This window comes from Oncorhynchus masou, unplaced genomic scaffold (assembly GCF_036934945.1).
Source record: "Oncorhynchus masou masou isolate Uvic2021 unplaced genomic scaffold, UVic_Omas_1.1 unplaced_scaffold_1490, whole genome shotgun sequence".
In the NCBI taxonomy this organism is placed as follows: domain Eukaryota; kingdom Metazoa; phylum Chordata; class Actinopteri; order Salmoniformes; family Salmonidae; genus Oncorhynchus; species Oncorhynchus masou.
Window position 1 is genome coordinate 20,596 of NW_027004902.1, and position 25,172 is coordinate 45,767.

Sequence of the window (25,172 nt, forward strand, 5' to 3'; positions counted from 1 at the left end):
GTTTATGGTAGCCCAATATTGACTTGACTCAACACCTGAACTTACCAGAGTCTACATCATCGCTATCCTCTTCCTCTTCGTCAGCCTCCTCCTCGTCATTACCATCATCATCTTTGACAGCCACACTGAGTTCCAGTGTTTGACTGCAGTCTTCCAGCTTCCCTGACCTCATCTCTGGACCTCTCAGGGAGCTTCTCTGGGCCGGGTCACGAGCATCCGGGGATTCCGGATCAGACATGGTGCCACAGTCTTAAAAATATGAAGAGGAGATATGTGATCGATCGATCTATTCAGAAAACATACCGACGTCTAGCTATCTAACGTCGTTATTGTATCAGATATGAGTCTAAACTTGCTCGTTCACTGCTTGCAGAACATTGGAGGAAAAACAACAACGGTCACTGATCTAGTTAAGGTTAGCTAGTTACTGAGACGGGAATAGCCTTCACATGTTGTAGATTATACATCCTCTGTGGCTACTGACTATAGGTGGAGGACGTGAAAAAACAACAACATAGACGCAACCTCGTTAGCTCGACCTGACGCTTCCCTGGCTGGTATTCGTTCTAGTAGCTTAAACACTGATATAGCATGTTGGGTACACATTTCAACGTTATACAGATTACCTGGGATAGGTTTTCTTCAATTATTTGACATGGAGGAGGGTCGGGGAATCCAACTGTAAACTTCCGCCTGTATGAGGAAAAAGGTGTGTTCACGAGCATCACGTATGCGCAGTCATTGCGCACCTTTCACTCTGTTTGGATTGTTTTTATTATTATTTATTAATATTTAACCTTTATTTAACTAGGCAAGTCAGTTAAGAACAAATTATTATTTATAATGACGGCCTACCAGTCGGTAGAGCCGTATACTATTCGGCGTACAGTAGTATTGGTGTAAAAAAGAGAGACATTTAGCAGACGCTTTTATCCAGAGCGATTTACAGGCGCAATTAGGCAGGACTTCTTGACTTTTTTTTATTTTAATCTAAGACATTTCTAGAAAATGAATACGTCTAAACTACTTGGTAAGCTCAACATTTTTAAATGTCTTTATTTTTTAAGGATAATAGTACTGCTGGATAGGCCTCATCTTGGACAACTGAAATAATCCCCAAAATTACCACCAAAATAGGTATTCATTCATTTTATTTGAGCATTTCTACACTCCACATGTTAAGTCTCTGGTGGCGGTTTCCCAGACACAGATCAAGCCCAGTGACTAAAAAACACTTTTTTACTATAAATTCTCCATTGAGAATGCTTTATAGACAAGGACTAGGCTTAATCCTCGTCTGGTAGATCACTCCTCAGAGAACCCCCAAACAAAGAACAACACATCACACAGTTAGCATTTATTGTCATAACATTTACTGACATGTTCACATTGTGTCACATCAAATCATGTGTATGTTATTAAGCCCTTTTTACATCAGCAGGTGTCACAAAGTGCTCTTGTCCAGGGCTGAACTCTGACCCTTTGGGGGTCATGGGGTCAACAACAAAAAGCTCCAATGTTGAGTGAAGTATTTTGACTATTTCAACTGGAATAAATGCTGCACTTGGTAACAATCACCAACACAATTGCAGTTAAAATAGAATACTATAGCCTACCATGACCATAAATGCAGATACCCTGCCTAAAACCACAAAGTGCCCTGCAGATACCCTGCCCAAAACCACAAAGAACAAGCAATGCAGAGGCAGAAGCAAAGGGACTAGGAAAAGCTCCCTAGAAAGGCAGAAACCTAGGAAGAAACCTAGAGAGGAAGCAGGGCTCTGATGGGTGGCCAGTCCTCTTCTGGCTGTGTCGGGTAGAGAGGAACCAGGCGCCGAGACGTGACCAGACCTCTTCTGGCTGTGTCGGGCAGAGAGGAAGCAGGCTCTGATGGGTGGCCAGTCCTCTTCTGGCTGTGCCGTGTAGAGAGGAAGCAGGCTCTGATGGGTGACCAGACCTCTTCTGGCTGTGTCGGGCAGAGAGGAAGCAGGCTCTGATGGGTGACCAGACCTCTTCTGGCTGTGACTGGTAGAGAGGAAGCAGGCTCTGATGGGTGGCAAGTCCTCTTCTGGCTGTGTCTGGTAGAGAGGAACCAGGCGCCGAGGCGTGACCAGACCTCTTCTGGCTGTGCCGGGTAGAGATTTAAGAGTCCATGTGACCATTAAGGCCAGATCGTTCATAGATGACCAGCAGGGTCAAATAATAACCACGATGGCAATAATGGAAAGGGGGATACCTAGTCGGTTGTACAACTGAATGCCTTCAACTGAAATGTGTCTTCCGCATTTAACCCCTGTGAATCAGAGAGGTGAGGGGGGGCTGCCATAATCGACATCTACGGCGCCCAGGGAACAGTGGGTTAACTGCCTTGCTCAGGGGCAGAATGACAGATTTTTACCTTGTCCGCTCAGGGATTCGATCTAGCAACCTTTCAGTTACTGGCCCAATGCTTTAACCACTAGGCTACCTAAAGAGGGCAACACGATGTAACACATAATTATATATATCATTACTGTATTCATATATGGCGTTAACCTAGAGAAGCTTTATGAAGGCTGTGTCACTAAATGAAGCACTACAAATTCAGTCATGATTAGTGAGACGTTGAAAAGCACATTTGGTGCACAATTTCAGATTACTTTTATTTTGAAAACCCATGTCCTTAAATGGATTTATAGACGGTTTCAAATGTAGACCTTCCACTGGTACATGCCCGAGGCCCAGCGATGCTCATGAGAGCAGCAGAGAAACCACCAGCAATCTTTTGGCCATTGAAACCTGGATTTTTTTTCAGTCCTCGAGTCCTTCCATTCTCTCTCCCCAGCTTCTTCTCAAAACTCATTGGAGGAGAAGGTCTGAGGGGAGGGACTTTAGATATTCTCCTCCAATACAGTTGAGGAGGTGAGGAGAGAGGATGCGAGATAATCGAGGAAAGATGAATTGAGAAAGGATAGGCCTCAGTGACTAAAGTACTGGCCACTGGTCCCATTGAGGACATGTGTTTTCCAAAATAAAAGTCCTCCAGACAAAATTGTAGGCTTTTCCTATGTCATGTCCAAGGAGGCTGTCATCTCACTTGTGTGATGCTCCTGGTGTTTCTTCAGCAATTTGGGTACATGGAACCCTTTCCCACACAGGCTACAGACATACGGCTTCTCCCCTGTATGGAGCCTCACGTGCACCTTCAGACTCCCCGGTGTGGTGAACCGCTTATCACAGACAGTACAAGGGTATGGCCTCTCTTTAGTGTGCGTGATCTGGTGCACCCTCAGGTTCCCAGACTGGGCGAAACGGGTCCCGCATATAGTGCATACGTACGGTTTCTCTCCAGTGTGTGTTCTCTGGTGGCTTTGAAGGTCACCAGCCCGTACGAACGTCCGGCCGCAGTACGAGCAGCAGAACCTCTTCTCGAGGTTCTTCAAGTGCGTCCTGGCATGCGTCTGCAGCTTCTCTACATCCGTGAAGCTCTTACCGCAATCGCAGATGTGGTAGAGGACCTCTTCCATGTGTAACTTCTTGAGCTTGTGTTTTTTCAGGCACTGGGATCTGGCGAAGCGTTGTCCGCAGATGGAGCACTGATGCGGTTTCTCCTTGGTGTGGGTCAGTAGGTGGGTGTTGAGGTTCCCTCTGATCGTGAAGCCCTTCCCGCAGTAGGAGCAGTGGTGGAGGTTCTCTCCTGTGTGGATCAGACGATGAACCTTGAGGGTTCTGAAGTGGGAGAACATCTTGTCACAGTCATCACAGTGGTATGGTTTCTCGATACGGTGGGTCTGTCTGTGCTTCCTATACTCCAACAGGTGGGCAAAACTCTCCGGGCACTTGGAGCAGTGGTATGGTTTCTCTCCCGTATGGACTCGCTGGTGGATCTTGAGGTGCCGTAGCAAGGTGAATGTCTTCCCACACGGGTGGCAGACGTGCTTGGTTTTCTCTCCGGTGTGGATGGTCATGTGTCTCCTCAAGTCGTCGGGTCGTAAGAAACACTTCCCGCAGACAGAGCACTGATGTGGTTTCTCTCCGCTGTGGATCAGCGCATGTCTGTTCAGCCGCGTCTTTGTGAGGAACCTCTTTCCGCACTCGGAGCAGCGGTGGTGCTTCTCAGAGATGTCTGTGTCAGATCTGGCAACCTCTCCTGTTTCAATGACAACATTATAGGGGTTAGAGACTCTGCTAGGACAGATAGGAGAGAACAGCATCACTTGCATGCTTAACAGTATACTGTACGTACAGTAAAATACTATAGCGACCTTAACCCAACACCTAGCAAACTAGTCAAGAGGTTCAGATCACTGTTGGGTTGACAGTCTCCTGGACCCAGTTTGGTCCAGGACCATACCGACCATACTGGTCCGAGATACACTCCACATTTGCTACAATACCATGTGCCTGCACCCATAGAGATCCTACTCAATTACTAGAGGGGCTGTGTTGTGAACCCTCAAAGTTCCATAATGGTCTGAAAATGGCAGCCATCTTGGTCAGGGAGAAATCCAACCCAGTGTAATTGGAATGAATGGCAGTAGGTGATCGCATTTCCTGCTTTAACTGACGCAGGGAAATAAAAGGCATGTTGATGCATCAGAAATTGGGTAATAGAATTAGTCGACCTAAAATATTGGTCATATAATTATAAATACAGTTTATGCAGGTTTTAAAGACATTTTCCGTATAATTAGCCTCTAAAATATATGTAAACAAACCCACAATGTCTCTTGGAAAGCAGTGAGTGTTTTTATACGATACAATATCAGTACTTGCATTTACAACTTGTCTAAGTCCTATCAACAACTGACGTCAGAAAGTGTATGGCTGTGGATTGACTGCATTGTTTTAATGGAATGTTGGCAGCCATTTTTTTTAAGCTGTCTGGATAGCTAGCTAACAAGCAAACAGTGGAGATCATCTTCAAATTCATTGTGTTACACAATAGTGTACCTGTACCATAGTCAATCAAATAGTTTAACATCAGGGTATGGTTGTTTCTTTCACCTTTGTGAACCACCTGGTGTCGTCTCAGGTCATAGGATCGCAAGAAGGCCTTCTCGCAAACGGAACAATGGTGGGGTTTCTCTCCGCTGTGGGTCATCATGTGTATCTTCAAGCTGCTGGCTGCAGTAAACCGCTTGCCGCACTGGGAGCAGAGGTACGGTCTCTCCGGGTCAGGGTCCCCAAGGCTGTCTGGGTCAGAGCTGGCACCCTCTCCTGTTTTAATGGCAACATTACATGGGTTAAACACTTGTTTTCTATTTTATATGCTATACCATGCTTCGGTATCTAAAAAGGTAGAAAGGATAGTTGACTTCTCCTAAATGTATATTCTGATCTGAGTTGGTCCTACCCACACCTTCCTCCTCCTCTTAGATGTATGTTCTGATCAGCGATTACTGGGATATTCAAGTCCGGGCTCTGGCTGGGCCACTCAAGGACATTCAGAGACTTGTCCCGAAGCCACTCCTGTGTTATCTTGGCTGTTGGAAGGCGAACCTTCACCCTAGTCTGAGGTCCTGAGTACTCTGGAGCAGGTTTTCATCAAGGATCTCCCTGTACTTTGCGCCGTTCATCTTTTCCTTGATCCTGACTAGTCTCCCAGTCCTGGCCGCTGAAAAACATCCCCACAGCATGATGCTGCCACCACCATGCTTCACCGTAGGGATGGTGCCTGGTTTCCTCCAGACGTAACGCTTGGCATTCAGGCCAAAGAGTTCAATCTTAGTTTCATCAGACAAGATAATCTTGTTTCTCACGGTCTGAGTCCTTTAGGTGCCTTTTGGCTGTCATGTGCCTTTTACTGAGAAGTGGCTTCTGTCTGGTCAATCTACCATAAAGGCCTGATTGTTGGAGTGCTGCAAAGATGGTTGTCCTTGTGGAAGGTTCTCCATCGCCACAGAGGAACTCTGGAGCTCTGTCAGAGTGACCATCGGGTTCTTGGTCACCTCCCTGACCAAGGCCCTTCTCCCCGATTGCTCAGTTTGGCCGGGTGGCCAGCTCTAGGAAACCCTTCACCATATCTGTGTCGTGACACAGTCCTGTCTCTGAGCTCTAAGGACAATTCCTTCGACCTCATGGCTTGGTTTTTGCTCTGACATGCACTCTCAACTGTGGGACCTTATATAGACAGGTGTGTGCCTTTCCAAATCATGTCCAATCAATTACATTTACCACAGGTGGACTCCAATCAAGATGTAGAAACATCAAGGATGATCAATGGAAACATGATGCACCTGAGCTCAATTTTGAGTCTCCTAGCAAAGGGTCTCTGTTTTAATTTTAAATACATTTGCAAACATTTCTGAAAACCTGTTTTCGCTTCGTCATTATGGGGTGTTGTGTGTAGATTGATGAGGATTTTTTTTAAATGTGTTTAATCTATTTTAGAATAAAGCTGTGTTTAATCTATTGATGTTTGTTACACCATAGATGTCGGTAAGTATAAAGCCTTGGTCTGTACTGTGTAACAAAACTGTGGGAAAAGCCTTCCACAAGCCTTGGTCTGTACTGTATCGGTAAGTAGCCTTCCACAAGCCTTGGTCTGTACTGTATGTCCCTTTTACAAGCCTTGGTCTGTATCTACATTGATGTATTGTTACTGTATGTCACAAGCCTTGGTCTGTACTGTATGTCGATAAGTAGCCTTCTTGTGTACTGTATGTCGGTAAGTAGCCTTCCACAAGCCTTGGTCTGTACTGTATGTCGGTAAGTAGCCTTCCACAAGCCTTGGTCTGTACTGTAAGCCTTGGTCTGTACTGTATGTCGGTAAGTAGCCTTCCACAAGCCTTGGTCTGTACTGTTGGTCTGTACTGTATGTTGCTATGTTCCACAAGCCTTGGTCTGTACTGTATGTCGCTAAGTAGCCTTCCACAAGCCTTGGTCTGTACTGTATGTCGGTATGTAGCCTTCCACAAGCCTTGGTCTGTACTGTATGTCGCTAAGTAGCCTTCCACAAGCCTTGGTCTGTACTGTATGTCGGTAAGGAGCCTTCCACAAGCCTTGGTCTGTACTGTATGTCGATAAGTAGCCTTCCACAAGCCTTGATCTGTACAAGCCGGAACGGCTCATAGGACAGGAGGCATCTCCTGTTTCTGAAGCGTGAGGCAGAGGCAGCAGAGTATGTTGTGTTATGTATATTTTATGGATATCATGTATTTTATTTGTTGCGTTTTATTTCCTGTTTTGACCCCAGAAAGAGGGGCGAATTGAGGATCCCAATAAGTACTACTAAATACTACACAACTTATTCTGAGGCCTGGACCAGGCTGCATGTAGCTGGTTTGAAAATTATTTAAAAGGACAACCAGTCATATGAATGTGGCTCACCTTTTAGTCAGTTACATTTCTATGGCAGCGAATCTTTCAGAACTAACCTGCTCCCAAGCAGTCCAACTCTATCCTGAATGAATCCTTCAGAACTAACCTGCTCCAATGGCAGGCCAACTCTATCCTGAATGAATCGTTCAGAACTAACCTTCTCCCGGGCAGGCCAACTCTATCCTGAATGAATCCTTCAGAACTAACCTGCTCCCAAGCAGGCCAACTCTATCCTGAATGAATCGTTCAGAACTAACCTGCTCCAATGGCAGGCCAACTCTATCCTGAATGAATCCTTCAGAACCAACCTGCTCCCAAGCAGTCCAACTCTATCCTGAATGAATCCTTCAGAACTAACCTGCTCCCGGGCAGGTCAACTCTATCCTGAATGAATCGTTCAGAACTAACCTGCTCCCAAGCAGGCCAACTCTATCCTGAATGAATCCTTCAGAACTAACCTGCTCCCAAGCAGGCCAACTCTATCCTGAATGAATCCTTCAGAACTAACCTGCTCCCAAGCAGGCCAACTCTATCCTGAATGAATAGTCTGAACCTGAGTTGAGGACCAATGAAAATCAGAATTCCTCCCTCTTGCAAAGAGTGCGTCATCATCTCCTTCATTTGAAGAAGAAGATGAAATATGTTATGATTTTTTTAAAACATTTATTTAACCAGGAAAGTCAGTTAAGAACAAATTCTTATTTTCAATGACGGCCTAGGAACAGTGGGTTAAATGCCTGTTCAGGGGCAGAACGACAGATTTGTACCTTGTCAGCTCGGGGGTTTGAACTTGCAACCTTCCGGTTACTAGTCCAACGCTCGTGTGTGTGATTTATTTATTTTTACAATTAAAAAAGCAAAGTAAAACAATGAAGAAGATACTTCTAAACGCTTATTTCACACCTCCGACTGCTGAATCTGTAAGATTTCTTTTCCTTCATTATGATTTTCATCTCAAATCTGAACATGGCACTGTTTTGCCCCACGGATTTGACGTTTCAGCATCGTCTCAATGAAGAATTCGACAAGCCATGTACTTCTGCTGGAGTTAGCGGCAGGCAGATGAGAAATATCCACCGTCGTAGTACGGATGAAGCCTGAGCTGGGATGTCAAGCTAACTGAAGCCCGGTTAGCTTTAGAAAACCCAGAGTAGCTTGCTTCGCAGGCTACCCCTCAGAACACAGTGTGTATTTACTGATGGTGTTAAATCAGGTTGTGGACGTAACAAAGGGTTTCCCAGGGGGATCCATTCTTGGTCCGTTTTTTTTTTCTTCTCTCTTTCCATCTTAAAATGGTATCTTTCCACTGTACGCAGATGACACTGTGGTGTGTGCTGTTGCCTTCGCAGCTGACCAGGCTCTGTCAGAGCTTCATTCTGTCTTCATTGTTCTGCAGAAAGCCTTCGTTGGACTGAAACTTAATGCAGGTAAAACCACGTATATGTACATTTTACAAATCACGAAAAAATGATATCTGATGATTTATGCATACGTATAGTATACGTACTTTGGATGGTGCCTCTAGGGCCTTTAAGATGGTTGTTAGGGGAACCCTCTAGGGCCTTTCAGATGGTTGTTAGGGGGACCCTCTAGGGCCTTGCAGATGGTTGTTAGGGGGACCCTCTAGGGCCTTTCAGACTGTTGTTAGGGGGACCCTCTAGGGCCTTTCAGACTGTTGTTAGGGGAACCCTCTAGGGCCTTTCAGATGGTTGTTAGGGGAACCCTCTAGGACCTTTCAGATGGTTGTTAGGGGAACCCTCTAGGGCCTTTCAGACTGTTGTTAGGGGGACCCTCTAGGGCCTTTCAGATGGTTGTTAGGGGGACCCTCTAGGGCCTTTCAGACTGTTGTTAGGGGACCCTCTAGGACCTTTAAGACGGTTGTTAGGGGACCCTCTAGGACCTTTCAGATGGTTGTTAGGGGACCCTCTAGGACCTTCCAGATGGTTGTTAGGGGACCCTCTAGGACCTTTCAGATGGTTGTTAGGGGGGGCCTTTCAGATGGTTGTTAGGGGACCCTCTAGGGCCTTTCAGATGGTTGTTAGGGGGACCCTCTAGGGCCTTTCAGATGGTTGTTAGGGGACCCTCTAGGGCCTTTCAGATGGTTGTTAGGGGACCCTCTAGGGCCTTTCAGATGGTTGTTAGGGGACCCTCTAGGGCCTTTCAGATGGTTGTTAGGGGACCTCTAGGGCCTTTAAGACGGTTGTTAGGGGACCCTCTAGGGCCTTTCAGACTGTTGTTAGGGGGACCCTCAAGGGCCTTTCAGAACGTTGTTAGGGGGACCCTCTAGGACCTTTCAGATGGTTGTTAGGGGGACCCTCTAGGGCCTTTCAGATGGTTGTTAGGGGGACCCTCTAGGGCCTTTCAGATGGTTGTTAGGGGGACCCTCTAGGGCATTTCAGATGGTTGTTAGGGGGACCCTCTAGGGCCTTTCAGATGGTTGTTAGGGGGACCCTCTAGGGCCTTTCAGATGGTTGTTAGGGGACCCTCTAGGGCATTTCACCCTCTAGGGCCTTTAAGACGGTTGTTAGGGGGACCCTCTAGGGCCTTTCAGACTGTTGTTAGGGGGACCCTCAAGGGCCTTTCAGACCGTTGTTAGTCTAGGACCTTTCAGATGGTTGTTACCCTCTAGGGCCTTTCAGATGGTTGTTAGGGGACCCTCTAGGGCCTTTCAGATGGTTGTTACCCTCTAGGGCCTTTCAGATGGTTGTTAGGGGACCCTCTAGGGCCTTTCAGATGGTTGTTAGGGGGACCCTCTAGGGCCTTTCAGACTGTTGTTAGGGGGACCCTCTAGGGCCTTTCAGATGGTTGTTAGGGGGACCCTCTAGGGCCTTTCAGATGGTTGTTAGGGGGACCCTCTAGGGCCTTTCAGATGGTTGTTAGGGGGACCCTCTAGGACCTTTCAGATGGTTGTTAGGGGGACCCTCTAGGGCCTTTCAGATGGTTGTTAGGGGGACCCTCTAGGGCATTTCAGATGGTTGTTAGGGGGACCCTCTAGGGCATTTCAGATGGTTGTTAGGGGACCTCTTTTCAGATGGTTGTTAGGGGACCCTCTAGGACCTTTCAGATGGTTGTTAGGGGACCTTTTTCAGATGGTTGTTAGGGGGACCCTCTAGGGCCTTTCAGATGGTTGTTAGGGGTACCCTCTAGGACCTTTCAGACGGTTGTTAGGGTGACCGTTTTACTTTTCGTGTATTGTTGTGTATAATAAAGTGTATATGAATGGGTAGTTTAATGTGTTTAAATAAAATCACATTATATTTGTCACATACACATGGTTAGCAGTTGTCAATGCGAGTGTAGCGAAATGCTTGTGCTTCTAGTTACGACAGTGCAGTAATATCTAACAAGTAATCTAACAAATTCACAACGACTACCTAATACACACACAATGTAAGGGGATGGAATAAGAATGTGTATCTATAAACATATGGATGAGCGATGGCATAAAATGGTATAAAATATAGTATATACATATGAGATGAGTAATGTAGGATATGTAAACATAGAAAAGTGGCATTATTTAAAGTGACAACATGATTAAATCCATTTATTAAAGTGGCTGGAGTTGAGTCTGTATGTAGGTAGCAGCCTCTCTGTGCTAGTGATGGCTGTTTAACAGTCTGATGTCCTTGAGATAGAAGCTGTTTTTCAGTCTCTCAGTCCCAGCTTTGATGTACCTGTACTGACCTCGCCTTCTGGATGATAGCGGGGTGAACAGGCAGTGGCTCAGGTGGTTGTTGTCCTTGATGATCTTTTTGGCCTTCCTGTGACATTGGGTGGTGTCGGTGTCCTGGAGGGAAGGTAGTTTGCCCCCCGGTGATGCGTTATGCAGACTGCACTACCCACTGAAGAGCCTTACGGTTCAGGGAAGTGTAGTTGCCCTACCAGGTGGTGATAAAGCCTGACAGGATGCTCTCGATTGTGCATCTGTAGAAGTTTGTGGGGGTTTTAGGTGACAAGCCAAATTTCTTCAGGTTCTTCACCATGCTGTCTGTGTGGGTGGACCATTTCAATTTGTCCGTGATGTGTACGCAGAGGAACTTAACTTTCCACCTTCTCCACTGCTGTCCCATCAATGTGGAAAGGGGGGTGCTCCCACTGCTGTTTCCTGAAGTACACGATCATCTCCTTTGTTTTGTTGACGTTGAGTGAGAGGTTATTTTCCTGACACCACACTCCGAGGGCCCTCACCTCCTCCCTGTAGGCCGTCTCGTCGTTGTTGGTAATCAAGCCTACCACTGTAGTGTCGTCTGCAAACTTAATGATTGAGTTGGAGGCGTGCATGGCCACGCAGTCATGGGTGAACAGGGACTACAGGAGAGGGCTGAGAACGCACCCTTGTGAGGCCCCAGAACCCCTCATAGCCTGGTTCCTCTCGAGGTTTCTTCCTAGGTTTTGGCCTTTCTAGGGAGTTCTTCCTAGTCACCGTGCTTCTACACCTGCATTGCTTGCTGTTTGGGGGTTTAGGCTGGGTTCCTGTATAACACTTTGCATATGAATGTGTATATATAAATGTGGAGTTTAATGTATTTATTGTATATGAATATGTCTATGAATGGGTAGTTTGTGTTTATTGTATATTAATGTGTATATTAATGGGTAGTTGAATGTGTTTATTGTATATTAATGGGTAGTTGAATGTGTTTATTGTATATTAATGGGTAGTTGAATGTGTTTATTGTATATTAATATTAATGGTAGAATGAATGTGTTTATTGTATATTAATGGGTAGTTGAATGTGTTTATTGTATATTAAATGGGTAGTTGAATGTGTTTATTGTATATTAATGGGTAGTATGAATGGGTAGTTGAATGTGTTTATTGTATATTAATGGGTAGTTGAATGGGTAGTTTAATGTGTTTATTGTATATTAATGGGTAGTTGAATGTGTTTATTGTATATTAATGGGTAGTTGAATGTGTTTATTGTATGAATGTGTTTATTGTATATTAATGTGTATATATAATGGGTAGTTGAATGTGTTTATTGTATATTAATGGGTAGGAATGAAATGTGTTTATTGTATATTAATGGTATATGTAGGTAGTTGAATGTGTTTATTGTATATTAATGGGTATATGAATGGGTAGTTGAATGTGTTTATTGTATATTAATGGGTAGTTGAATGTGTTTTATTGTATATTAATGGGTAGTTGAATGTGTTTATTGTATATTAATGGGTAGTTGAATGGGTAGTTGAATGTGTTTATTGTATATTAATGGGTAGGTGAATGTGTTTATTGTATATTAATGGGTAGGGTGAATGTGTTTATTGTATATTAATGGGTAGTTGAATGTGTTTATTGTATATTAATGGGTATTAATGTGTTTATTGAATGGGTAGTTGAATGTGTTTATTGTATATTAATGGGTAGTTGAATGTGTTTATTGTATATTAATGGGTAGTTGAATGTGTTTATTGTATATTAATGGGTAGTTGAATGTGTTTATTGTATATTAATGGGTAGTTGAATGTGTTTATTGTAAATGAATGGGTAGGTGAATGTGTTTATTGTATATTAATGTAATAATATTAATGGGTAGTTGAATGTGTTTATTGTATATTAATGGGTAGGTGAATGTGTTTATTGTATATTAATGGGTAGTTGAATGTGTTTATTGTATATTAATGGGTAGGTGAATGTGTATTGTATAATAGTTGAATGTGTTTATTGTATATTAATGGGTAGTTGAATGTGTAGTTAATGTATATTAATGTGTATATTAATGGGTAGTTGAATGTGTTTATTGTATATTAATGGGTAGTTGAATGTGTTTATTGTATATTAATGGGTAGTTGAATGTGTTTATTGTATATTAATGGGTAGTTGAATGGGTAGTTGAATGTGTTTATTGTATATTAATGGGTAGTTGAATGTGTTTATTGTATATTAATGGGTAGTTGAATGTGTTAATGGGTATTATTGTATATTAATGGGTAGTTGAATGGGTAGTTGAATGTGTTTATTGTATATTAATGTGTATATGAATGGGTAGTTGAATGTGTTTATTGTATATTAATGGGTAGTTGAATGTGTTTATTGTATATTAATGGGTAGTTGAATGTGTTTATTGTATATTAATGGGTAGTTGAATGGGTAGTTGAATGTGTTTAATTGTATATTAATGTGTATATGAATGGGTAGTTCTGAAGTGTTACCTGGCTTATTAATCCTTAATAACAAGGTAAAACATCAAACCAATAAGTGAATGTTCATTTATAATAGTATATAATAATAGTAATAATAATGAATAGTAATAATAATACTAGTATATTAATAGTAGTAGTAGTAGTAATAATAATAATAATATTGTAATAATAGTAGTAGTAGTAGTAGTAGTAGTAGTAGTAATAATAATACTATAATAATAGTAATAATAGTAGTAATAATAGTAGTAGTAGTAATAATTTAATAATAGTATAATAGTAATAGTAGTAATAATAATAGTAATGGGTAGTAATAATAGTAGTAATAGTAATAATAATAATAGTAATAATAGTAATAATAATACTAGTAATAATAATATAGTAGTAGTAGTAGTAGTAATAATAATAATAGTAATAATAGTAATATAATAATAATAGTAATAATAGTAGTAATAATAGTAGTAGTAGTAATAGTAGTAGTAGTAATAAATAGTAATAATAGTAGTAGTAGTAATAGTAGTAGTAATTATAATAATATAATTAATAGTAATAATAGTTGTAATAATAGTAGTTATTAATATATTAATGGGTAGTAGTAGTAATAGTAATTTATTGTATATTAATAATAGTAGTTGTAATAATAATAATAGTAGTTGAATGTGTTAATATAATGTATATTAATACTAGTAATAATAGTAGTAGTAATAGTAATAGTAGTAATAATAATAATAATAATAATAGTAGTAATAATATGTAGTTTATTAATAATATGTAATAATAGTAGTTAATAGTAATTTATTAGTATATTAATGGGTAGTAATGAATAGTAGTAATAATAATACTGTAAATAGTAATAATAGTAATACTAGTAATAATAGTTTAATAATACTAGTAATAATAATAATAATAGTATTAATGTAATAATAGTAGTAGTTGAATAGTAGTTTATTGTAGTAGTAGTAATAATAATAATAATAATAATAGGTAGTAATGAATAATAGTAATAATAATAATAATAGTAGTAATATTAATGGGTAGTAGTAGTAATAGTAGTAATAATAATACTAGTATATAATGTAGTAGTAGTAGTGAATAATAGTAGTTTATTGTATATAGTAATGTAGGTAGTAGTAGAATAATAATTTATTGTAAAGTAGTAATAGGGTAGTAGAATGTAATTTAATAATACTATAATAATAATAGTGTATAATTAATGGGTAGTTGAATGTAATTTATTGTATATTAATGGGTAGTTGAATGTGTTTATTGTATATTGTATATTAATAGGTAGTTGAATGTGTTTATTGTATATTAATGGGTAGTTGAATGTGTTTATTATATTAATGTGTATATGAATTGGTCATTAATAGGGTAGTTGAATATGTTAGTAGTAGTAGTAGTATAATAATAATACTAGTAATAATATGTAATAGTTTATTGTATATTAATAGTAGTAGTTGAATAATAATTGATTGTATATTAATGTAGTAGTAATGGTAGTAGTAGTAGTAATAATAATACATTGTAGTAGAAATAATAATGGGTAATAGTAATAGTGAATGTGTTTATTGTATATTAATAGTAGTATATGAGTATTAGTAGTAATAATAATACTTAATAAATAATAATACTAGTAATAATAGTTGGTAATAATAATATACTAGTAATAAGTAGTCCTCTCCATCCCCCACCTAATAATACTAGTATAATAGTTCTGATAGTGTAATAATACCTAGGTAGTAGTAGTAATAGTAATACAGTAGTAATAATAATCCTAGTAATTCATCCTAATAATACTAGCTGTCCCTAGTAATCAGTAATAATAATACTAGTAGTAATAAATAATAACAAGCCCTAGTAAAACATAAAATAATAAGACTGTAGTAGTAACACAATAATAGTTCATTAATACTTTATAATAGTAATAGTAATAATTACATAATAATAGTAGTAATAGTAATAATAATACTAGTAATAATAATAGTAATAGTAGTAATAATAATAGTAGTAGTAGTAATAATAATACTAGTAATAATAATAGTAATAGTAATAGTAGTAATAATAATACTAGTAATAATACTAGTAATAGTAGTAGTAATAATAATACTAGTAATAATAATAATAATAGTAATAGTAGTAATAATAATACTAGTAATAATAGTAATAGTAGTAGTAGTAATAATAATACTAGTAATAATAATAGTAAATAGTAATAATAGTAATAGTAATAATAGTAATAATAGTAATAGTAGTAGTAGTAGTAGTAGTAATAATAGTAGTAGTAGTAATAATAGTAATAATAGTAATAGTAGTAGTAGTAGTAATAGTAGTAGTAATAATAATAGTAGTAATAATAGTAGTAGTAGTAGTAATAATAGTAGTAGTAGTAGTAATAATAGTAGTAGTAGTAGTAAATAAATAGTAGTAGTAGTAGTAATAGTAGTAGTAGTAGTAATAATAGTAGTAATAGTAGTAATAGTAGTAGTAATAATAGTAGTAGTAGTAATAATAATACTAGTAATAATAGTAATAGTAGTAGTAGTAGTAGTAATAATAGTAGTAGTAGTAGTAATAATAGTAATAATAGTAGTAGTAGTAGTAGTAATAATAGTAGTAGTAGTAGTAGTAGTAATAATAATAATAGTAGTAATAATAGTAATAATATAATAGGCTTTATTCTATTATCTTTCTATTGTAATTTATTACCTGGGTTAGTCCTCTTTCTATTGTAATATATTACCTGGGTTAGCCCTCTTTCTATTGTAATATATTACCTGGGTTAGTCCTCTTTCTATTGTAATATATTACCTGGGTTAGTCCTCTTTATTGTAATATATTACCTGGGTTAGTTCTCTTTCTATTGTAATATATTACCTGGGTTAGCCACACCTCCTCCTTTCTGGTCCTCCTCTTCTTCCATATCTACTTGAACAACATCAAAAAAGGGGCTTAGGGGTTATTTTTGGACTACACATGCTGTGTGTGCCACACTAGACAATAGTAGACATGTGTTCAATTCTAATTGAAAATCCGTCTGTGCTTGATTGAAATCAATATGTGCCTGGTCCATTTGAACCAAACGGAATAGTCTCAAAAGTGACCCTCACCCCACTTAACTAGCTGACCCTTCAGGTAGGCTCCAACAAGCACTGAAAGTATTTGAACATTTTTAAATCCTATTTGAACCCAGATCTGGACTTTAAGGACTATGATGTAACCAAAATGTTGGCGTAGCCAACCTGGACTCACCAGAGTCAATGTCATTATCTTCCTCATCCTCTTCTTCCTCCTCCTCCTCGATTTCTCGCTCCTCCTCCTCCTCTTTGACAATCACATTGAGTTCCACTGTTTGACTGCAGTCTTCCAGCTTCACTGATGCCATCTCTGGACCCTGTTGTGAGCTTCTCTGGGCTGCAACATGGCAGCCAAAACCCAGTTCAGACATGGTATGAACACGGCAGCCAGAACCCAGTTCAGACATGGTATGAACACTGCAGCCAGAACCCAGTTCAGACATGGTATGAACACGGCAGCCAGAACCCAGTTCAGACATGGTATGAACACGGCAGCCAGAACCCAGTTCAGCCAGAACCCAGTTCAGACATGGTATGAACACTGCAGCCAGAACCCAGTTCAGACATGGTATGAACACTGCAGCCACAACCCAGTTCAGACATGGTATGAACACGGCAGCCAGAACCCAGTTCAGACATGGTATGAACACGGCAGCCAGAACCCAGTTCAGACATGGTATGAACACGGCAGCCAGAACCCAGTTCAGACATGGTATGAACACGGCAGCCAGAACCCAGTTCAGACATGGTATGAACACGGCAGTCAGAACCCAGTTCAGACATGGTATGAACAGGGCAGCCAGAACCCAGTTCAGACATGGTATGAACACGGCAGCCAGAACCCAGTTCAGACATGGTATGAACACGGCAGCCAGAACCCAGTTCAGACATGGTATGAACACGGCAGCCAGAACCCAGTTCAGACATGGTATGAACACGGCAGCCAGAACCCAGTTCAGACATGGTATGAACACGGCAGTCAGAACCCAGTTCAGACATGGTAAGAACAGGGCAGCCAGAACCCAGTTCAGACATGGTATGATGTGGACTGGATGCTTTTTTTATTTTTAAAGAAAGTGTCTGAATCAAAAAACTAAAATCTAAGTGATGTTCAGAAATGAAATAAACAAAACAGAAAAACATATATAATATACATACACACTACCGTTCAAAAGTTTGGGGTCACTTAGAAATGTACTTGTTTTTGAAAGAAAAGCTAAACAATGTATCCATTAAAATTGATCAGAAATACAGTGTAGACATTGTTAATGTTGTAAATGACTATTGTAGCTGGAAACGGCTGATTTGTAATGGGATATCTACATAGGCGTCCATTGGCCCATTATCAGCAACCATCACTCCTGTGTTCCCCTGGAACGCTGTGTTAGCTAATCCAAGTTTATCATTTTAAAAAGGCTAACTGATCATTAGAAAACGCTTTTGCAATTATGTTAGCACAGCTGAAAACTGTTGTCCTGATTAAAGAAGCAATAAAACTGGCCTTCTTTAGACTCGTTGAGTATCTGGAGTATCAGCATTTGTGGGTTTGATTATTGGCTCAAAATGGCCAGAAACAAAGAACTTTCTTCTGAAACTCGTCAGTCTATTCTTGTTCTGAGAAATGAAGGCTATTCCATGTGAGAAATTGCCAAGAAACTGAAGATCTCGTACAACGCTGTGTACTACTCTCTTCACAGAACAGCACAAAATGGCCCTAACCAGAATAGAAAGAGGAGTGGGAGGCCCCGGTGCACAACTGAGCAAGACGACAAGTACATTAGAGTGTCTCGTTTGAGAAACAGACGCCTCACAAGTCCTCAACTGGCAGCTTCATTAAACAGTATCCGCAAAACACCAGTCTCAACGTCAACATTGAAGAGGCGACTCCGGGATGCTGGCCTTCTAGGCAGAGTTGCAAGGAAAAATCCATATCTCAGACTGACCAATAAAAATAAAAGATTAAGATGGGCAAAAGAACACAGACAATGGACAGAGGAAGATTGGAAAAAAAAGTGTTATGGACAGACAAATCTAAGTTTGAGATATTCGGATCACAAAGGAGAGCATTCGTGAGATGCAGAAAAATGAAAAGATGCTGGAGGAGTTATTGACGCCATCTCTCAAGCATGTTGGAGGCAATGTGATGGTCTGTGGGTGCTTTGGTGGTGGTAAAGTGGGAGATTTGTACAGGGTAAAAGGGATCTTGAAGAAGGAAGGTTATCTCTCCATTTTGCAACGCCATGTCATGGGTCCTGTGTGGCTCAGTCGGTAGAGCATGGCGCTTGCAACGCCAAGCGTCGTGGGTTCGATTCCCGCTGGGGCCACCCATATGTAAAAAGTAGTGGCCCCAGCCGACTTGTAAGTCGCTTTGGACAAAAGCGTCTGCTAAATGGGATATATTATGTGGACGCGCTTAATTGGAGCCAATTTCCTCATACAACAGGACAATGACCCAAAGCACAGCTCCAAACTATGCAAGAACTATTTAGGGAAGAAACAATCAGCTGGTATTCTGTCTATAATGGAGTGGCCAGCACAGTCACCGGATTTCAACCCTATTGACTGTTGTGGGAGCAGCTTGACCGTATGGTACGTAAGAAGTGCCCATCAAGCCAATCCAACTTGTGGGAGGTGCTTCAGGAAGCATGGGGTGAAATCTCTTCAGATTACCTCAACAAATTGACAACGAGAATGCCAAAGGCCTGCAAGGCTGTAATTGCTGCAAATTGAGGATTCTTTGATGAAAGCAAAGTTTGAAGGACACAATTATTATTTCAATTAAAAATCATTATTTATAACCTTGTCAACGTCTTGACTATATTTCCTATTCATTTTGCAACTCATTTAATGTATGTTTCATTGGAAAACAAGGACATTTCTAAGTGACTCCACATTTTTGAACGGTAGTATATATACACACACATACTGACTCGGTATCCTCTTTTCATTATATTTGTCACTGTGTGAGGAGTCCGTTTTCTTGCTTGTGCAACAAGCGCTACAGTAAAACAATAAGGGGTATTTAACTAATCAGCACTTTTTTTACACAGTACCGAACACTTCCTCAGATATACATTCATTTTGAGTCCTCATCTATGTAATGGCTTGTATCGATAACGACCCTGAGTAATAAAAAAAATTTAAAAAAAAACATGACAGACGGAAACCACAACAACCGCTGCAAGCCCGACAAAACTGACACTATTCAACAGCTGCAATCTACCACATTACCGATTGACAATAAACGTTTACTGTAATGTTCAACTGTTGTCTATCGTTTAAATGATCATGAAAGCATTTTCGGATTACCTGAAATCGCTGGTCTTTTATTGATAAACTGGGAGGAGGGTTGCGAATCGGTCGGTGTGATGGCCGACGCCTGCGCTTACATGACGCCCGTGAACATGACGCCCTCTCCCATCCTGCGCTTACATGACGCCCGTGAACATGACGCCCTCTCCCATCCTGCGCGCAGGCGGAAGTTTACAGTACTGGCTCATCCGATTCTCCATGCTCAGAGTCTAATCAAACAATAAAATACCAGTGAAATCAGGTAATCTGTCGTGTTTTGATTATAGCAATTTAAACTATAACCAGACGCTGAAACATACAGTTAACGTTTTTTATCGGCGATGTGGAAGATGTTGAGCAGTGAGGTTGTAGACAGCCACGGTCCGTTGGGCTGTCACGATTGTTGTTCTGGCCAGGAACGTTATCGATAAAAATCCATTACAGTTCAGGGGAGGAACTCCATATGAATGAATTATTTCGGAGTGAAAACACTGTACGTAGAAAGACTACATTATTTTGCGCGGTCGTACATTACATCACCATTTAGCCTATACAAACATGGTGATTGGTGAAATGGCCTTCAGCTAATTGTTTATCTGCAGCGCTTTCCCTGGCATGAAAGTCGGTTCCTCCCATTGTGATTTATATATATTTTATTGTTTTATATATTATTTTAATTTATTTCCTGAACATATCTATTTTCCTTTCTTAAAAAGCATCCGCCTCGAGCATACCATGACTGAACCGAGTCCGGCCCAGAAAAGCTCACAGCCAGGTCAAGAGATGGCGTCAGTGAAGCTGGAGGACTGCAGTCAAACACTGGAGCTCAATGTGATTGTCAAAAAAGAGGAAGAGGAGGATGAGAGAAGAACCGAGGAAGAGAACGGGGGAGTAGAACAGGAGAGGGAAGACGGTAACGTTGACTCGGGTGAGTCTAAGATGCCTACACCTGCCACTGGGTTACATCTAGACCCCGATCCTAGCTCTCAGTTCCATTACAGAAGACATTGGATGAAGGCGTCTTCTGTACAGGGGGGAGTTTTGTTAAGAGCCCAAACGCTCAATCTGAATATTAACACAAGTCGCTTGCGGTACGGTTTTGGAAGGATAAGGACCTTTTTATAATCCCCCCCCCCCCCCAAAAAAAAAGTTTAAATTGATACACACCTTGATAGGGTTATTGTTCCCATACGGCCATATCTTCAAGTTACAGCGCTTGTTTATGGAAAACAGATGGAATACAAGAGGCCAATTAGCTGTCTGGCATGCTCCGGACACCTGTGTGTAAGTGTAACTCGGGAAGAGTAGTGGAAGTGCAGTTTGGTCGGATGGAGGCTCCGTAGCTGTATGGATCTGTCACTGCTACAGTGTACAGTCGTGGCCAAAAGTTTTGAGAATGACACAAATATTAATTTCCACAAAGTTTGCTGCTTCAGTGTCTTTAGATATTTTAGTCAGATGTTACTATGGAATGATGAAGTATAATTACAAGCATTTCATAAGTGTCAAAGGCTTTTATTTACAATGACATGAAGTTGATGCAGAGTCAATATTTGCAGTGTTGACCCTTTTTCAAGCCCTCTGCAATCCACCCTGGCATGCTGTCAATTAACTTCTGGGCCACATCCTGACTGATGGTAGTCCAGTCTTGCATAATCAATGCTTGGAGTTTATCAGAATCTGTGGGGTTTTGTTTGTCCACCCGCCTCTTGAGGATTGACCACAAGTTCTCAATGGGATTAAGGTCTGGGGAATCTTTTGTTCCCAGAGCCATCACTTTTGCCTCACGGCGAGGTGCTCCTGGTGGTTGGGAGAAGTTGCTCTCGGAGGATGTGTTGGTACCATTCACCATTCTTTATTCATGGCTGTGTTCTTAGGCAACATTGTTAGTGAGCCCACTCCCTTGGCTGAGAAGCGACCCCACACATGAATGGTCTCAGGATGCTTTACTGTTGACATGACCCAGGACTGATGGTAGCGCTCACCTTGTCTTCTCCGGACAAGCTTTTTTCCGGATGCCACAAACAATCGGAAAGGGGATTCATCAGAGGAAATGACCTTACCCCAGTCCTCAGCAGTCCAATCCCTGTACCTTTTGCAGAATATCAGTCTGTCCCTGATGTTTTTCCTGGAGAGAAGTGGCTTCTTTGCTGCCCTTCTTGACACCAGGCCAACCTCCAAAGTCTTTGCCTCACTGTGCGTGCAGATGCACTCACACCTGCCTGCTGCCATTCCTGAGCAAGCTCTGTACTGGTGGTGCCCCGATCCCGCAGCTGAATCAACTTTTAGAGACGGCCCTGGCGCTTGCTGGACTTTCTTGGGCGCCCTGAAGCCTTCTTCACAACAATTGAACCGCTCTCCTTGAAGTTCTTGATGATCCGATAAATGGTTGATTTAGGTGCAATCTTACTGCCAGCAATATACTTGCCTGTGAAGCCCTTTTTGTGCAAAGCAATGATGACGGCACGTGTTTCCTTGCAGGTAACCATGGTTGACAGAGGAAGAACAATGATTCCAAGCACCACACTCCTTTTGAAGCTCCCAGTCTGCTATTTGAACTCAATCAGCATGACAGAGTCAACACTCACACCTGTGTTAACGAGAGAATCACTGACATGATGTCAGCTGGTCCTTTTGTGGCAGGGCTGAAATGCAGTGGAAATCTTTTTTGGGGGATTCAGTTCATGCATGGCAAAGAGGGACTTTGCAATTAATTGCAATTCATCTGATCACTTGTCATAACATTCTGGATTATATGCAAATTTCCATCATACAATCTGAGGCAGCAGACTTTGTGAAAATTAATATTTGTGTCATTCTCAAAACGTTTGTCCACGACTGTTGTTTAGTAGGATGGAGGCGCCATAGCTGTATGGATCTGTAACTGCTACAGTATTTGAAGGATTCTTTCTCGCCGATGAAAGATAAGGGCCATTTGTTTTGAAAGCCTTATCTCAAGCGATGATTATTGATGTTTCTCAACGTTAAAACACAGCGTCGGGACTGTAGTTCACACGGGCCAGTCGACGCTGAAAACTGTAGGGAGAAGGCAGAATGCTGCCGAGAGTTACAGAGAGCTAGGTTGCATCCTAATATGAGTTTTAGGTTGCTAGGTTACGTCCTAATAGGAGTTTTAGGTTGCTAGGTTACGTCCTAATAGGAGTTTTAGGTTGCTAGGTTACGTCCTAATAGGAGTTTTAGGTTGCTAGGTTACATCCTAATAGGAGTTTTAGGTTGCTAGGTTACATCCTAATAGGAGTTTTAGGTTGCTAGGTTACATCCTAATAGGAGTTTTAGGTTGCTAGGTTACATCCTAATAGGAGTTTTTAGGTTGCTAGGTTACATCCTAATAGGAGTTTTAGGTTGCTAGGTTACATCCTAATAGGAGTTTTAGGTTGCATCCTAATAGGAGTTTTAGGTTGCTAGGTTACATCCTACTAGGAGTTTTTAGGTTGCATCCAAATAGGAGTTTTAGGTTGCTAGGTTACATCCTAATAGGAGTTTTTAGATAGAGGTTACATCCTAATCTAGTTTAAAAAATATATATAACAAATAATTTCAAACATTCAAATCCTTCAGCGTTTGGTTGAGCCTGCCTGGAGGGCCAAATAGCCAGGGGGGCGGTGTGACACTTTTGGGACTATCCCATTTGGTTCAATTGCTCCAGCCAGGCAAGCTCAATCAAGCACAGATGAGGTATTTGAAAGGTTTCAAATACTATTTGAACCCAGGTCTGCTATAGTTCAGAGTATTGCACAGCATGTAGTGCACTATATAGGGAATAGAGTGTCATTCCAGACACAGACCAATATGTGTGATGTTGATCTTGTTCCAGTAGATATAGAAGGAGAGGAGGACCAGGAAGCAGAAGGAGGAGGAGGTGTGGCCAACCCAGGTAATAAGAACACTAGCCAGGGTATAGACTAGATGTATGTATTATCCCAACACCTTATTATGTGAATATTGATTAGGTAATTAAAAGTAGTAGTCTGCTCCAGCTGAAGACGACAACAACATGACACAACATAACATTTTTTTTTTATTATTATTATTTTTTTTACCTTTATTTAACCAGGCAAGTCAGTTAAGAACAAATTCATATTTTCAATGACGGCCTAGGAACAGTGGGTTAACTGCCTGTTCAGGGGCAGAACGACAGATTTGTACCTTGTCAGTTCGGGGGTTTGAACTCGCAACCTTCCGGTTACTAGTCCAACGCTCTAACCACTAGGCTACCCTGCCGCCCCAACATGACATGACACAACCTGACACAACATGACACAACACAACATGACACAACATGACATGACACAACATGACACAACATGACACGACATGACACAACATGACACAACATGACATGACACAACATGACATGACAACATGACACAACACGACATGACATGATGGCAGGTTATTATTTCCACTGTGGTCCTGTGAGATGGCAGGTTATTATTTCCACTGTGAGATGGCAGGTTATTATTTCCATTGTGGTCCTGTGAGATGGCAGGTTATTATTTCCACTGTGGTCCTGTGAGATGGCAGGTTATTATTTCCATTGTGAGATGGCAGGTTATTATTTCCACTGTGGTCCTGTGAGATGGCAGGTTATTATTTCCACTGTGGTCCTGTGAGATGGCAGGTTATTATTTCCATTGTGAGATGGCAGGTTATTATTTCCACTGTGGTCCTGTGAGATGGCAGGTTATTATTTCCACTGTGAGATGGCAGGTTATTATTTCCACTGTGAGATGGCAGGTTATTATTTCCACTGTGAGATGGCAGGTTATTATTTCCACTGTGAGATGGCAGGTTATTATTTCCACTGTGAGATGGCAGGTTATTATTTCCACTGTGAGATGGCAGGTTATTATTTCCACTGTGGTCCTGTGAGATGGCAGGTTATTATGTCCACTGTGAGATGGCAGGTTATTATTTACACTGTGAGATGGCAGGTTATTATTTCCACTGTGGTCCTGTGAGATGGCAGGTTATTATTTCCACTGTGAGATGGCAGGTTATTATTTCCACTGTGAGATGGCAGGTTATTATTTCCACTGTGAGATGGCAGGTTATTATTTCCACTGTGAGATGGCAGGTTATTATTTCCACTGTGAGATGGCAGGTTATTATTTCCACTGTGAGATGGCCCACTGTGAGATGGCAGGTTATTATTTCCACTGTGAGATGGCAGGTTATTATTTCCACTGTGAGATGGCAGGTTATTATTTCCACTGTGAGATGGCAGGTTATTATTTCCACTGTGAGATGGCAGGTTATTATTTCCACTGTGAGATGGCAGGTTATTATTTCCACTGTGAGATGGCAGGTTATTATTTCCACTGTGAGATGGCA

The 25,172-nt window shown here is 41.0% G+C and overlaps 3 protein-coding genes across 3 annotated transcripts in view; 1 reads left to right on the forward strand and 2 right to left on the reverse strand.

The window, feature by feature from the left end:
- LOC135531016 (acidic leucine-rich nuclear phosphoprotein 32 family member B-like) overlaps positions 1-16,933 on the reverse strand; it is a 19,802-nt gene extending 2,869 nt beyond the window's left edge. Inside the window, exons 1-2 of the mRNA XM_064959165.1 lie at positions 16,702-16,933; positions 16,327-16,374 (exon numbers count right to left, since the gene is read on the reverse strand). Of these exons, the coding sequence (XP_064815237.1) occupies positions 16,327-16,374; positions 16,702-16,933 (280 nt within the window). The remainder of the gene's footprint in view (positions 1-16,326; positions 16,375-16,701) is intronic.
- LOC135531015 (zinc finger protein 135-like) overlaps positions 1,304-25,172 on the reverse strand; it is a 125,835-nt gene continuing 101,966 nt past the window's right edge. Inside the window, exons 2-3 of the mRNA XM_064959164.1 lie at positions 4,987-5,199; positions 1,304-4,129 (exon numbers count right to left, since the gene is read on the reverse strand). Coding sequence (XP_064815236.1) covers positions 3,045-4,129; positions 4,987-5,086 — 1,185 coding nt within the window. The 5' untranslated portion in view covers positions 5,087-5,199 and the 3' untranslated portion in view covers positions 1,304-3,044. The remainder of the gene's footprint in view (positions 4,130-4,986; positions 5,200-25,172) is intronic.
- Positions 19,994-25,172, forward strand: part of LOC135531012 (zinc finger protein with KRAB and SCAN domains 1-like) — a 39,965-nt gene continuing 34,786 nt past the window's right edge. The window contains exons 1-3 of the mRNA XM_064959160.1: positions 19,994-20,079; positions 20,534-20,745; positions 23,656-23,712. Coding sequence (XP_064815232.1) covers positions 20,553-20,745; positions 23,656-23,712 — 250 coding nt within the window. The 5' untranslated portion in view covers positions 19,994-20,079; positions 20,534-20,552. The remainder of the gene's footprint in view (positions 20,080-20,533; positions 20,746-23,655; positions 23,713-25,172) is intronic.